Source organism: Colossoma macropomum, unplaced genomic scaffold (genome assembly GCF_904425465.1).
Source record: "Colossoma macropomum unplaced genomic scaffold, Colossoma_macropomum, whole genome shotgun sequence".
Classification (NCBI taxonomy): Eukaryota; Metazoa; Chordata; class Actinopteri; order Characiformes; family Serrasalmidae; genus Colossoma; species Colossoma macropomum.
In genome coordinates, this window is record NW_023494792.1 from 31,349,422 (window position 1) to 31,365,090 (window position 15,669).

The window sequence follows — 15,669 nt, forward strand, 5'->3', positions numbered from 1 at the left end:
GCTTCAGTAGCTCCAGCCTCAGATAGCAGTATATGTTAGCTACCATCTCTGAAGAACATCAGGCTGTTTTCATACCCATTTCATTTTCTAAAGACTCACCACAGTTTTTTATTTTTTTTTGTTTGTTTGTTTTGTTTTTTGTGATATTGTGTCTCTTTCATTTGGCTCGGATGGTGGACTGTAAAAGCTAAAGTGGACCAAATTACACACGTGGGTGTTTGTTTATTGATCATAAGTTTTGCAGGATTGTAAGTGCTCTGTTACTCTCACATTCACCACCATGAAAACACAAAAACAGAAAATAGAGAACACTTATCATCTTTGTGAATACCAATTTAAATTTAACTTATCAGGTCGCTGATGCTTGGCCAAAAACATGCTCCACAGTCCATGTGCCAAAATCAAGGCATATCATTTTTTATTGTTTGTGTCTTGTTCTTTACAGCTGCTCACAACACTGGAAGGAAATGAGTATTTGTAAAGAGTGAAAGCAGCAGACAGTACAGCAAAAATGTGCTCTGGAAAAAACGTGTTGAATTCTCTTGTGAATTAGCATCGTTCAGTTGTTTGGTGTGGACCTGAATTCAGGTGGAGTCACATGTCAAAATCGAACTGAGGAAAACTTTTTGACCGGTTCGCACCAACCAATCACCGCTCTGATTTGCTCTGCTGCTCAGTTTCACTCTTTCTGTTCGTGCTGGTCAGCACTTCATGCAGTTTAGGGAAAGTGGAGGTTTTTATGTGGGCGTCCTGAATTCAAAAATTAGTACTTCGAGAAGTGGTGGGTCAAATACCCTCTTGCTACTGTGGTTCCAGCAGCCCTGCTTTCAGGTGACTTGCTTTCAGTATTTTTCAAAGAAATTTGCTGGGGCATTTTTCCACACCTTTTTAGAGAACAGCCACACCGGTGTAGACCAGTGGTGCTCAGTCCTGGTCCAGGAGATCTACACACCTGGTGAGTTCAGATCCCACACACCTGGCTCTAATATTCAGATGCTCCTCAAGGCCTTCATTAATCAATTAAATCAGGTATGTAAGATTAGAGGTAGAACTAAGCTGTGCAGGGTGGTAGATCTCCAGGACCAGGATTGGGCACCCCTGGTGTAGAGGCAGAACTTGTAGCAGGGTGCCACTCTGGCAGTTGACCAGTAAGAACAGAGTGGGCAAGCTGACCAATCAGAGCGCACTGGACTCATCAGGAGGTGGGGCTTAAAGATACAGGAGCTCTAACAGAGCATTTCAGACAGTGGGTAAAAAGAGCTGGACAGTATGAGAAAAATAATGTGTTTTTGGAACACTGGAACATGTAAATATATTCTAGCAGAGCCCAAAAATAAAATTATGAACACTGAAAATGAGCATAATAGGTCCCCTTTAAATAAATGAAGGTTGGTCTCTGACTTTTGCACAGTGCCGAATATATGTAGATGTATATATCATTAGCCTTAGAGGCTAGTGTATCAAATTCAGCCTGACGGTGTGAGTCTACACCTGGCTGACACAAAACGTGGAGCTCTACAGAGTCCATTACTGTTTTTGCATTTCCAGTGTAGCGATTTTCATATATGAATCATGTGCAGCAGCAAGAACTGCAGAAATAAACAAGGTGGCACTGAGAAGACAAGAATCAAAGAGTTACTTATAGAGGATGAGGACACATCCGAGCAGGTGGGCAATGAGAAATGCTGGACTTAACTAGCGGCACATTCGTTTGTAGCACATTGACTGTCATGAGTGCGTCATATTTAAGACAACCTTTCACCAGGTTTCATTTTATCTCTAGCTGGCCACTTTGGTTATCTCAGTGCAGCATAGAAATAATGAAACAGAGTAATAAATGAAGATGATGTAAATACAGAGTTTGGGGTGGGCTGGTCTGCATTGTGTAACTTCTGCTCTGACATCAAGTCCCAATCTGTTTTTCACTAGCCATTCAAAAAAGTACTCGACTAATTGACTACAATATTTTTAAAAATAAGAATTCAGTGGAAAGTATGTTGTTAGTAGCTGGACTCTGTAGTTTGAGGTGTGAGACATGCATTTCAGAAGAGATTTGAGATTTCAGATGTTGACACTTTGTTTCATACAACTATACAGACTGTCTGATGTAAACTACACTTTAAAATCATCACAGCTCTGAGAATCTCACCTCTCAATGAGAATTTAAACTGGGTATCTGTGCTTCCGTCACAGTTTTTATTAGTTTGAGTAGGAAAGAAATGATTGTTTTTCGAGTTAAATGCTAGAAACAAGCTGTTGCATTGCTATAGATAAGCCTTTCAGAGCAAGAAGCTTAGTTTCATGCTTTGAAAGTAGTGGAATAAGAGTATTTAGTACAACATTAATGCATTGACAGTTTTAACACCTCTCTTAAAAATCCACATGATGTTCTGTTTTAATGCTATTGTGAATAAAATCATTTATATATTTCTATCTATTTGTTGTCAGTGAGTCTGTGGTGTTTTCTTTCCTCCACAGAGTTGGTAAACACACTGTTTCAGCACCTGCTGTAGGTCCCTGTGCAGAGGTTTTTGTACGGCCCTGTATCACTGTGTGCGCGTGCAGCTACTAGGACAGTGAACACTCTGACAGTAATAATCTCCATCATCTTCAGGCTGGACTCCACTGATGGTCAGAGTGAAGGCTGTTCCAGATCCGCTGCCACGGAAACGAGCTGGAAAACCAGACTGAAGCTGATTCGCATATTTAATCAGGAGTTTAGGAGCTTCTCCAGGTTTCTGCTGATACCAAATGTAAGTAGTGACCATTTGAGCTGTAGTAATGCACTGCCTGACTGATCCTACAGCTGATGGTGACTGTGTCTCCTGGAAGAGCAGATTTCACTGCAGGAGTCTGAGTTACAGTCACCTGACCTGTGGACTCTGGAAATAAAAAACACAGTGGAAATAGAATTGAACCAACACTCACATTTAAGACTCATATGGATGATTTATAATTATTATTTAAGTTTCTGAAACATTATCTGACCTTGAGTCCAGAAGATCAGTGTCCAGATGAAGATGGGGATTAAAGTCATGGCTGCTGTGGGTGAAGAAGTTGCTGTAGCAGCTCTCAGTCATGAAGTGTTAAACTCACAGCACTATAAACTCTCCCAGAGCACTGAAGCATGGAGCACTCAGTGCAACGTGTCTTCTGTCTATGCAAATATCTTCATAACAGAACTTCACCACAAATTTCACTTCTGTAAATTAGTCCAATCAGCTTAAGTTCAAGAAAGTGAAGTGTTGTTATGTTATTATATTCTTATCCCTAACAGTCCGACCTCGTCTGGGTTTTTACTCAAAAATGTAACCCATTGCCAATTTCTAAATACTTCTTTCAAAATGTAATGGGATTATTTTACTTCTTACTTATTACCCATACAAATCTGTCCACACAGTAATAAAGGGAAAACCGTTCTTACAGAACTTTATTTAGAAAGAAATAGTCAATCAGTGTATGTAGGCAACATTTAAAAGGTGTATTATCATCCTTGCTATGAAGAAGGCATAACCAGTTATGCTTTATTAAAATTATGAATGGCTGATGCTACTTAAAACCTGGAAACTAATAAGTTGAAACTTCTTTATGAATACAACAAAGCTGGTTCAGAATGAAACCTGAGTCTGGCCTGTTTAGGTGAGGATGGGACTCACTCTTCTTCAGGGTGAGAATCTTTATTCTTCAATTTCAAGATTATATATTCAAAAGTTATTCATTTAGTGCTTTTTAAAGCCCTAAATGAACAAGCCACGGGTGAGAGAGGCAAGGAAAACTGAAATTATGGAGCTAACTGTATATATTTAGACTACACACCAAGAGGTATTTTTATATATTTCTAATCAATATTTTAAGTATTTGCCCAACAATGAGAAATATGAAATAATTATATATAAAATATGAAAAAGCAAGAAATATGATCATTTCGGGCCAAGGCTTCTCATCCAACATAAGTTTTTGACCTCACAAATGCTGTTTTGATTAAATTTGCACAAATTTCCACAGACAGACTACAAACTCTTGCTAATTATAGATGCAAAACAATTCATTTCGAAGTTTTGAAAGATTGCACCCCCGTCATATGCCTCACAGTGGTTTGGTCCACTGCCTATCACCCACGACCCATAGGTATACATTCACAGATACCACATTGCATTCAGCCAGGCACGTCAACAGCACCAATCGTTTTGGGGTGGTCAACATCGCTGCTGGACTGCATTCAGTACCATTATGGAGCAGCAGGTTTAGAAAGATACTGTCCTAAATTATACTGTTTCAAAAATATTGAACTCAGAAAATGGGATAGGATTTTATAACAGAGCGAAAGCAGAGATCCACACTCCTGTTTGTGTGATGCTAATAGATATGGTGATAATGTATAGATACTGTGTATAGATACCGTGTGGTTGGTGTAGGGTTTGTCACATTACTATATACTTGAAAATTCAAAGTGATTCACACATATATGGATATGCAGATAATAAATCATACATTTATACAATCAACAACGTGCAGAAATGTCTGAGGATAATAACAAAACAAATGTAGTTAAAATCAGTTTATAATAAGGAAGTTATGGCCAATTTAATCATGAGAACTCGTCATATCTGAGTGCACGTGTATTTGTTACAAGCAGATCTTGACCGCTCCAACATGGCGGACATAAAGACATATCGCCCTATTTAACTGTGCTCCAGACCTCCTTTGGTGTCCCCTTCAGAAATCACTCTTGAGAATTTTTTCTGCTTATTGTCCCCCAACAGAGAAACGAAATATGCACCTATGCTCAAGCCTAAACACCACAGGACTTAGCTGAAAAGAAGAGTTCTGTTCTTTAAACTGTGGTTTATTTGACGCTACAATCGAGCTTTCCCCAGTTTGTTTGCCAACAGGGTAACAGCTCAACTAACCACCATGACAGTGTGTAAAAATGCTTAAAACATGAACATCCTCATTTACAAAGCACCTAGAGCTGCTGAAACAGTGCAGCTGTGGCTGACCAACAGGCTTAAACGGGGCCATATGCTGCATATTTCTTGTGTTTTACTTTTACTTTTACATTTCTTCATCTCTTAGATATGCTTTATCGCTTAACTGCAAACTGACCATTATTTCTATTGTTACTGAATATTAACAAAACCCTCAAACAGAATAAAGGTTGTTTCTCTACATGTATGAATAATATCTGTGATTGTGCTGTTTCAGCACCTGCAGTAGGTCCCCCTGCAGCAGTGCAGCCTCTGTACAGTGTGACTGAGGGAGGTTTTTGTACGGCTCTGTATCACTGTGTGCACAACCAGCTACCACTGACAGAAAATGCACCCTGACAGTAATAATCTCCTGCATCTTCAGACTGGACTCCACTGATGGTCAGAGTGAAGTCTGTTCCAGATCCGCTGCCACTGAAACGAGCTGGAAAACCAGACTGAAGCTGATTCGCATATTTAATCAGGAGTTTAGGAGTTTCTCCAGGTTTCTGCTGATACCAGTGTAAGCAGTGACCATATGAGCTGTGGTAATACACTGCAGTGCTGGTTCTACAGCTGATGGTGACTGTGTCTCCTGGAAGAGCAGATTTCACTGCAGGAGTCTGAGTTACAGTCACCTGACCTGTGGACTCTGGAAAAATACAAGTTGATATGACATTGTACCATTGCTCTCATTTAAGACTCATTAGTGTGATATTAAAAAATGTAATTCATGTATTTTTAGAGTCTGACCTTGAGTCCAGAAGATCAGTGTCCAGATGAAGATGGGGATTAAGGTCATGGCTGCTGTGGGTGACGAAGTTGCTGTAGCAGCTCTCAGTCATGAAGTGTTAAACTCACAGCACTATAAACTCTCCCAGAGCACTGAAGCATGGAGCACTCAGTGCAACGTGTCTTCTGTCTATGTAAATATCTTCATAACAGAACTTTACCACAAATTTCACTTCTGTAAATCATCCATTTGGGATTTTTTTCTTGTTCACTGTGCATTAAGATAAAGGAGATGTTCACATAGACACATAGGGAAAGATGCCCTGCATCATGGCAGCATTGAGGATAAAGAGGTGAATAAACCAGTTATTTTTCAGTTACAGCTACTTTTCAAAGAGCAATTCTGATGCACTGTCATCTGATTTGTTCACCACTTAACCTGCAGAAGACACAGTGAGCACACTGTGAATAATAGTTGGCTTCTGCACAGTTTCATTTGTTTTAGATGATGGCAGAACTGAAATTAGGGCAGAAGATTTATCTGTACAGAACTTTGAGTTTATTGTATCATAGAAAATATGAATAAATGTTAAAAAATAAAATAATCCAAAGACAATTGTGAAACTGTTAAAGAATAAACATGGGCAGAATGGGTAACATGATAAAACACAGTAACACTTTAAAAATGGACAGGGCCCACCGGCAGGCCCAAAGTTTATTACACTCTTCTATTACCCAAGAAAATCTCAGCCAGTTTGCAATGAAGTCCCTGTAGTTACTGAATAATAAGCCTTAGAATGTAATAAACATGGGATTATTACATTCTCAACCATCTCAACATCCTCAACAAGCCATTATAGACACACTGACACCATTATGTAACTGGAGCTTCACTGGATTAGGTTTTGGGTTGAGGTTAAGGTTAGGATTAGTGCCAGGGTGAGGGAGGGTTAGGATTAGATTTTGGTTTGAATTTAAGGTTAGGATTAGGACCAGGGTGAGGGTTAAAATTATTATTTTTTTTGGCTGAGGTTAAGGTTAAGGTTAGTAATAGGGCCAAGGTGAGGGTTAGGCTTAGGTTTTGGGTCGAGGTTAAGGTCACGGTTAGTATTAGGGCCAGAGTGAGGGTTAGGACTAGGTTTGGGGTTGAGGTTAAGGTTAGGGTTAGGGTTAGAACTAGGTTTGGGGTTGAGGTTAAAGTTAGGGTGAGTGTTAAAATTAGGCTTAGTATTAGGTGAGGTTGAGGTTGAGGTTGAGGTTAAGGTTAAGATTAAGGCTAGGATTAGGGCCAGGGTTAGGTTTTGGGTAAGGTTAGGTTTTGCATAATGAAAATAACATATTAACTCTACTTCATGTAACATATCAACAATACATCTACTTAAGTACTGCTGTAAACAGAACATCTTCAAGATATTTAATTCAATGTATTCAGATCCTACAGTATTTCACTGATATGTTGTTGATGTGTTACTAATACTCTGTTACGAGTTTATTAATCATCTACAAAGGGCCACTTAAAATACAGTCACCTTCATTCTTATTTGTAATAATAGAGTGCCTTCATCTACAAAACTCAGCCACTGTGATGTAATAAACAGTCATGAGAATTCTAATAATCTTTCTCTCAATATGAACAATAAACATTATGTTTGGCCCTTTATTTACCAATAAAGTCAGATTAGTCTGTGACTGCAATGAGGACAGACAAGAAGAGGGTCAGTTATCTAGCAATGATAAACAGCTGGAGCTTGAACATGAACAATAAACATAACTTGAAATTAATAACACGCTGTGAATGTACAAACCCAATTCCAAAAAGTTTGGATGGTATTTGACATGCAAATAAAGACTGAAAGCAGTGCTTTGTAATTTTAGGCTAACCTGTATTTAAACAACATTTCACTGATCATCAATTTGTGATTTTTCATCTTTGCTGTGCATTAAAATGATGGAAATATACAAGGAGGATTTTGTCGTTACGTAGAAGAAATCCATCATAGATCCATGTAGAACTTTTCAAGTATTTAAATGTTATTTATGGAATTTGAATTGGACTGTTGGTGGTACAGGTTTGAGTGAAGGTGATCAGTGCTGGGCAGCAGAGAGTGAATGCTTGTGTTTAATAACTCTGTTCAGATAATGAGTCTGATCTCCTGCTCTAAGCTTCCTTCAGCACAGTTGGATCTAGGGCAGTAAAAGTCAAATGGGCAGTAAGTGAAAGGTATTGTTTTTGAGTGAAAGGAAAGTAAGTGTAAAATAGGAGTTTTTAAAACTAGAATGTAAGAATGATTAAAAGATAAGGAGAACATGGACTCCTAACAACCATGCATGACCTGGTAGACCAACAACCCTGCCCCCATCAGATAAACAGCACTTAAAACTTTCATCTTTGAGAGAGAGAAGAAAATCAAGCTGCTTCAGATCCGAAAACATCCACAGGTGTTTCTGTCCATCCTTTCACTGTGAGAAGACGACTCAGAGAGTCAGAGTGAAAATACGACTCACACTAAAACATGCTAGCACAACTAAGAAGGCCAACTTCAGCCTCATCTGCCTTGATAACCCAGCTGCACATGGACCACAGAGCATGAATCCGAGTACTCAAATGTTAAAATGACTTAAAATGCTCATTCCTACAAGCAGCCGTGATGAATTAGTTAAGGTTAGCTGATCTCAGCTGGAGCTCAATGCTCACCTGCTCAGGAGAAAATCAGCCAACTAGGCAACCGTCTTAAAGTCCTTCTGGGCTCTAAGCTGTCTCCATCTTTCAAATACATCACCAATATTTACTCACGTTTTACTACGTCTCTGGTCATGGAGCTTTTTAGGAGGACTCTGAGTCTTTTTTGGTCAGGATAGAGTTTATTCGTTAGCTTGCTTCCATGGCTACAGCTCTCTGTGTCTGCCTGCTAGTTTATTTCATATCTGGCAACCAGAGGTGTTGAAATGGTTACTAAGAAATAGGTAATGACTGGGATCACAGACCAAAACACAAACAGACCTTCCACTCCGGAATGGAAATTGGCTGTAGCTCTGTTGTCGGAGAAGCCAGGAATTCAATTTAGCATGTTTTCTTAATCTCTGATGACATTTAATGGTCATTTTATGATTTAGTACAGAACATATATTACATATTGTTTCTTTAAAGTATTTATATACTCATAAAACGAATTTGATTAATAACTAGTTACTATTCCTTCCTAATTTCCTATTCCTGAATTATTTACATCTTTCCAGAGTCTTACACTGGCCTGAAGGTAAGATTTAGTATTTCAGTCAAATCTTGGCTGATAAGCTCTCTTTACAATCACTGAACTAAACTAATCCCTTATCAAACCAGTGTGAGGTTCTTCTGCACAACCACCAGGGGGCGATCTCATAATGTTCAGTAAATAAATGGCCTTTTTTTGATGAGTTTGGCACTTTTCTACACTCTGTCTATCACTGTGAAGGGAAGCGACAATAGCAGTGAGTTAATTCCTCTAAAAAACATTGTCTGCATACCCAGCTGTCACTGTGTCTTAAGATGTCTTGACAGTATTTAAAAGATGTCTTGAGACATTTTCTTATGCCAAGACATCTCAAGAACATCTTAAGACATACGAGTGAAGACACGGTCTTTGTCTTGAGACATGAAAGTTAACGTCTTAAGACAAAGAAGTAATTATTTAGTGTGTCTTTAAGATGAGGCATGACTTAAGACATCACTTTGTCTTAAGACATAGAGATGTTGTGTCTTAAGACAGTTCAGTTGAGTCCAAAGAGTGGTCCATTACAAAAAGTCCTGTGGTATGAGTGTGGTATTCCTGTGGTACTGCCAAACTTACAATACAAAATTACAATTGAGGATTACCAGGATTACCACAGCACTGCCTAATGTAAAATATAATGAGAATATAACTATATAAGAGAGAATATAAGTATGTCCTCAAGAAACAGCCTGCTGTAATGTTATGGTTTTTGTGTGATATTACTAAAAGAACATTCACTAAGTTTTTTCTTGCTGTACTTTTGTGATTCTTTTTTTTTTGTATGTTTTGTTTTTTGATTATTGCAGAAATGTGTTTTCAGTAGCAAAACAACAACAACAACAACAACAACAACAAAAAATCCTTAAACGATTTACCTTACCTTAAAATGTTTAAACTCATGGTAGAATAACTTTTAATTTATCCCCATTGGTAAATGTTACAATCACAGTCAGCCACAGCCTTTTGCACAACACTGATCTATTTTCAAATGTACAATAGTAACCAGAGACAACAATCTAGGAACCAAGATAAAACAACTTTGAACTAATAGGAAGTAAATGTACTTAACAGCTAACATGAGTACTTTAGAGATCCCATACCACCAAAACTTAGAAAAAAAAGCACTCGGTTCAGTCTCTTCAACATCTACACTTCTGTTTATTTTCTTAAGTAGATCAGGGCTGCCCAAAGTTAGACCATTAGGACTTTTAATTTGGCCCAACAGAAAGGGAGAACAAACTTTTTTATATACCATGTATAACTTTCAAAATTATTATCTCCAGGTATTTGGAAAACACAAACAATAATAAACAAATGTATTTGAGTAGTAATATAAAGACCGATATTGTTTCACCACGTAAAATTACATAATAAACAGATTCTAGTTTAAACGTCCAACTTCATACTTTGACTTTAGTATAATAAGACATGGCCTCCAGTGATGCTTTGTATGATAATGCTGTACAGTTGTCTCATGTATTTCAAGGGTTTGCAGTTTTCTACTCTGTGTCTAGATTAAACAAACAAACAAACAAACAAACAAAAGCAAAACAGCACAGTTTATTCAGTACAGCAGAGGTGCGAACCAGAAAAACAGATCTATGGGAGGACAAACAAAAGACTGAAACGGTCAGAATCTGCTTTTAAAAGGTGAGTAGTGACAAAATGAGATAATCAGCCTCACTAACGGTCAGCTGGAGTACACTTTTTTTCTAGTTATATTTCTGGGTCGATCTGCCGAGTGAAGACACCAGCGTTAGGTTAGCGTATTTAGCTAGCTAGCTAGCGGCTAAGCGGTTTGTCTGTTTATGCCTCGCAGCTGCGTCAGATGTCGCTTAGCACCCGCTCCCAGCAGTGCAATGTAACCATACCGCCCAGCTTCAGCTCTGTACAGCTGTCTCACCCAGCAGCGCACTGTAACCATACCGCCCAGCTTCAGCTCTGTACAGCTGTCTCACCCAGCAGCGCACTGTAAACGTACCGCCCAGCTTCAGCTCTGTACAGCTGTCTCACCCAGCAGTGCACTGTAACCATACCGCCCAGCTTCAGCTCTGTACAGCTGTCTCACCCAGCAGTGCACTGTAAACATACCACCCAGCTTCAGCTCTGTACAGCTTTCTCATCTCAGCAGTGCAGCCATGGAAGCTCATAAGGTTTGAAGGATGGACAGGTGAGATGTTATGCTAGTGTGCAGCAGAATCAGTCAGTTGAAGCATTTAGGTAGCTGGAACAAATGAAAGGCTGCCTCAGAATTAAATGTAAGATGCAGTGCAGCAAGGTTAGCACACTGAACAATACAACAATGAAACTGAACATGGTCTGTCAGTTTGTGTAGTTCAGAGAGGGGCACTAATAATTTTAATTTGCTCAGTTACATTTACTCTATTAACACCTTGGTGGATTTGTACTTTCTAGAGTATTTTTAAAATGTATTATTTGTCCTTTATATTAATAATCTATGTTTTACATTTATTAGTAATATATAATGACCAGTTTGTTTTGTGTTTTTCATTGTTATGCTTTGCTGTTATTATTGTTTTGCTGCATTTACCTCATGCGTCTGTTTTGTTTTAGATGTTTCTCATCAGAAATCATTTGAAGCTGAGCAACTGGTGAGACTCAAGTTTTAATTTTTTAAATAAAACTATATGAATATCAGACAGATGTTTAGATTTGGTGGGTATTTCAAACAAATATATTTCATGAAGTATTTATTGTAATACAGAAGAGCAGAATGTTTAGGTAAAGCAGGGTTACAGTACTCAAATATCTGCACTTTATTCATTCGATTTATTAATTTGTTATTTGCCATTACAGCTGTGTTCAAAAATATCGATATGGCAATATCAAAAACACTGTATCAATATTTATGAATTTACTTCTTCATGGTGCTTTAATGTGTAATACTGCAAGTCTCAGAGCCCTACAATTTATAGCATACAGCATGTGGTAAACATGCTGTTTAGCTCTTATTAATAATCATTTCATGTAATAATTCTCTGTGAGAGAGATTAGAGGCATTGAACTCTTCAAACGTCTGGTTCTTGTCACTGCCACTATGAACAACTCTGACTCTGTAAGTTTTTCCACAATGGAACATTTTGTATCAAACTACTTTTTTGCATCTTAATGATGAAATTGTGCTTAAAAATTGAGTAATTTTCCTTTAACACAGCTTTTAACAGATACAGATATCAGTACTAAGCTCACACCTGCCTCAACAGCAAATGATCATTTCTGTCACGTGTTGACTGAGGCGTGTTAGAGGATGAAAACAATAGAATTGTGCATTATCTAATCAACTTTGTTCTTTTCAATCCCTCCAAAGGAACATCCTCTCTTTGGGCCTCATCCAGTATGGTGGCAGTCCATATCTCTCTCAACACTCAACTGAGCTCTTACCCAAGTGGCCTCATCCTTTTGCTTCTTTCATTACACTGAACATCATTGTCTGAACATCAGCTATGTGGGTGAGCTGGGTGCCACGTAGTTCATGCATAGATATTATTTAAAGCCTTGTCACATTTCTTTGTGTACTAAATGCCTGAGTTGATTTTAGATGAGTGAACGTATGTATACTGTACATTATATTCTACTTATAAAGGGAACATATAATGCTTTCCCTTTCATTTATTGTGCTACGTAGCTTTTTGTGCATGTAAGATACAAAGTATATGCCAGAGGGAGAAACTCTTTCCCACAGAAACCACTTTTCTCAGCTGCCTGAGGGCTGGAGTTCCCCAGCCCTTTCCTTTGTTACAAGATGATGTAATCCCATAACACAATCCTTATTGCCCACCTACCAGCGAGCTTGGCATGCCCTCACGAGCTGACTAATCAGAGCGTACTGGGCTCAGGAAGGAGGGGCTTAAAGATACAGGAGCTCTAACAGAGCGTTTCAGACAGAGGGTGAGTAGAGATTTACAGTATGAGAAAAATAATGTGTTTCTGGAACACTGAAGCATGTAAATGTATTATAGTAGACCCCAAAAATAAATTTATGAACATTGGAAATTAGCATATTAGGTCCCCTTTAAATTCAGCCTGCTTGTGTATGCAGATCCAAAAGTAATTTCAAATTTATTGTCTTAAAATTGATTTTTTAACAGATGCGTTTTTTCTTCATATCTCTGACAAAGAAGACCAACACTGAGAAAAAACAGAGGAAGAAGTGATGGGCTGTGAATCTGACAGCTCTCTCACTCATCACGGATTTAACTCTTAAAGGGGAGATCGGTAACAGCATCAGCAGTGTGATATCAGTAATATTAGTGTTCAGGCATTATGGCATGGACATATGCACATCGAGTTATCTGTGTCCTGTTTCCTGTGTCCACGTATGTCCACATAAAATGTCCACAGCTTGGCTCTATTCCATCTCCCAGCACATCTGAGTCTGGTATTAATTGTTTGACAGCTGATCATTATCTGGCTCAGCTATGTTAGGAGTGCTGCTGGGGTTCAGACCTCTTTATTACTCTGTTGGTCAGTTTTTCTTTTTAGTCCATATGAATTTGTCTTAAAATTGTTTCCCATCATTTATAATTGTTCATAGTACTATATTGCTAATAACTTCAGCATAACTTATATACGGAATAACAGCAGACCTTAAAATCAGATTCATTGGTCGGAACTGTGTATTTATTGCAGTATATTTCAAATTTCTACACAAAGTCAGTTAACATGTTTTTCCCCGTCTGTAGAACATATCAAGTGTGATGACGCTATTGTACTCTGCATATACACAGTTGTAAAAACAATAAACAATAACTGTAATCTATATTTTTTGAAAGCTATGTGGGTGCTTTTTCATGGGCTATGCTTTGGATTGCAGAGTAAATTATTTGCATGTAGAAGTATTTTGAATTAATTAATTAATTAATTAATTTAACAGGTTAACAAGGAAATACAAAACTGTAAAAGAGTGATTTTCCATACCCCTTTAAATTACATTACTGTAATTTATGCATACTCATTATAGTTCTTTGTTCTCCTTCTTATTATTATTATTTTAAAAGTTGATAAAATGATACCTTCATTAAAAAATGAAGCAACTGTAAAATAGTAATTGTAAAAATATGTATTTTTAACACATTTTTAAAACATTAAGGGTTAATTACTATAAAAAGGTATTTAAAAGAACTGAATTCGATTTTTAAATTTTGCAGCAATGCTGTATTACAAAATAGTTGCGTAAGAGTCTTCCCTCATACTACCACCATGTTGAAGGCATGATCTGAACTCACAAATAAATTTTCACTGATTCCATAAGCTTTTCTAATGCCACAGAAACATTCAAAGGCGAATTCCACATTTTTGTACCCTTGATTCTGTCATTGCGATGTCATTTAGTGGTTTCATATAAAATGGCTTATTGTAGAGAAAATTACAGACTGGGAACCATGTGCCTATAAATATTATTATTATTATTATTATTATTATTACTTTTGTTGTTAAATTTGTTCTGAAATGTATGAATGTGGTATGTACTAATGTATGTAATGTTTGTATGTTTATAAAATAATATACATTACATATGTTAAAATAAGTGATACCATTATGCATCCTACATAGAACAAAAAAATTAAATAATGAAAAAAAATTAATTACTAGAATTTTTGCTATAAATAATGTTACGTTTTAAAATTCCCTTAAAAGTATTTAGAAGTAAAAGATTTATTTAAAAAAAAATGTAGGTAAAATTTAAAAATACGTATTATGCATCCAACATCTTGAGACATCTTGGGATGTTATTATTGCCAAGACATCTTAAGATCCGTGTCTATAGAATAGAGGAATATTTGTCTTATTCTGATGGAGTGATTTGTGTTTAAGGAATAATAGTTTTTTGAACATTTCTTCCAGTATTTAGATGTCAGTGTTGACTCTGTAAGGTTTCTGGTTAGTCAGTGAACTTTAACTTCCAATTCTAACTAAGAATGAATTTTTAACTTTTAACTAATGAAAAACTTCAGACTAAAGTGTTTGAGAATGATGTTCAGCTCTGCATTCAGTAGCAACTAATTAAAAGAAGCAATCAATAAATAAATAAATAAATAAATAAATAAATAAATGAATAAATTCTAGTTTAGTAAATATTCATATATATTCACAGCCTCCAACTCCAGCACCTGCAGGAGGTCCCACTGCAGCAGTGCAGCCTCTGTACAGTGTGACTGAGGGAGGTTTTTGTACGGCTCTGTATCACTGTGTGAACACACCACCACTGTGATGACTCTGACAGTAATAATCTCCATCATCTTCAGGCTGGACTCCACTGATGGTCAGAGTGAAGTCTGTTCCAGATCCGCTGCCACTGAAACGAGCTGGAAAACCAGACTGAAGCTGATTCGTAAGTTTAATCAGGAGTTTAGGAGTTTCTCCAGGTTTCTGCTGATACCAGTGTAAATAGTGGCCATATGAGCTGTGGTAATACACTGCAGTGCTGGTTCTACAGCTGATGGTGACTGTGTCTCCTGGACGAGCAGATTTCACTGCAGGAGTCTGAGTTACAGTCACCTGACCTGTGGACTCTGGAAAAATACAAGTTGATATGACATTGTACCATTGCTCTCATTTAAGACTCATTAGTGTGATATTAAAAAAATGTAATTCATGTATTTTTAGAGTCTGACCTTGAGTCCAGAAGATCAGTGTCCAGATGAAGATGGGGATTAAGGTCATGGCTGCTGTGGGTGAAGAAGTTGCTGTAGCAGCTC

The 15,669-nt window shown here is 37.5% G+C and overlaps 1 pseudogene and 1 gene segment (V, D, J or C); both read right to left on the reverse strand.

Moving 5' to 3' along the window:
• Positions 1 to 2,452: 2,452 nt before the first annotated feature.
• On the reverse strand, positions 2,453 to 3,052 carry LOC118812131 (annotated as a pseudogene).
• A 12,035-nt stretch (positions 3,053 to 15,087) lies between these two features.
• On the reverse strand, positions 15,088 to 15,669 carry LOC118812130. The segment is given in 2 exon segments: positions 15,088 to 15,483; positions 15,586 to 15,669. Coding segments are annotated over 2 exon segments (378 nt in total).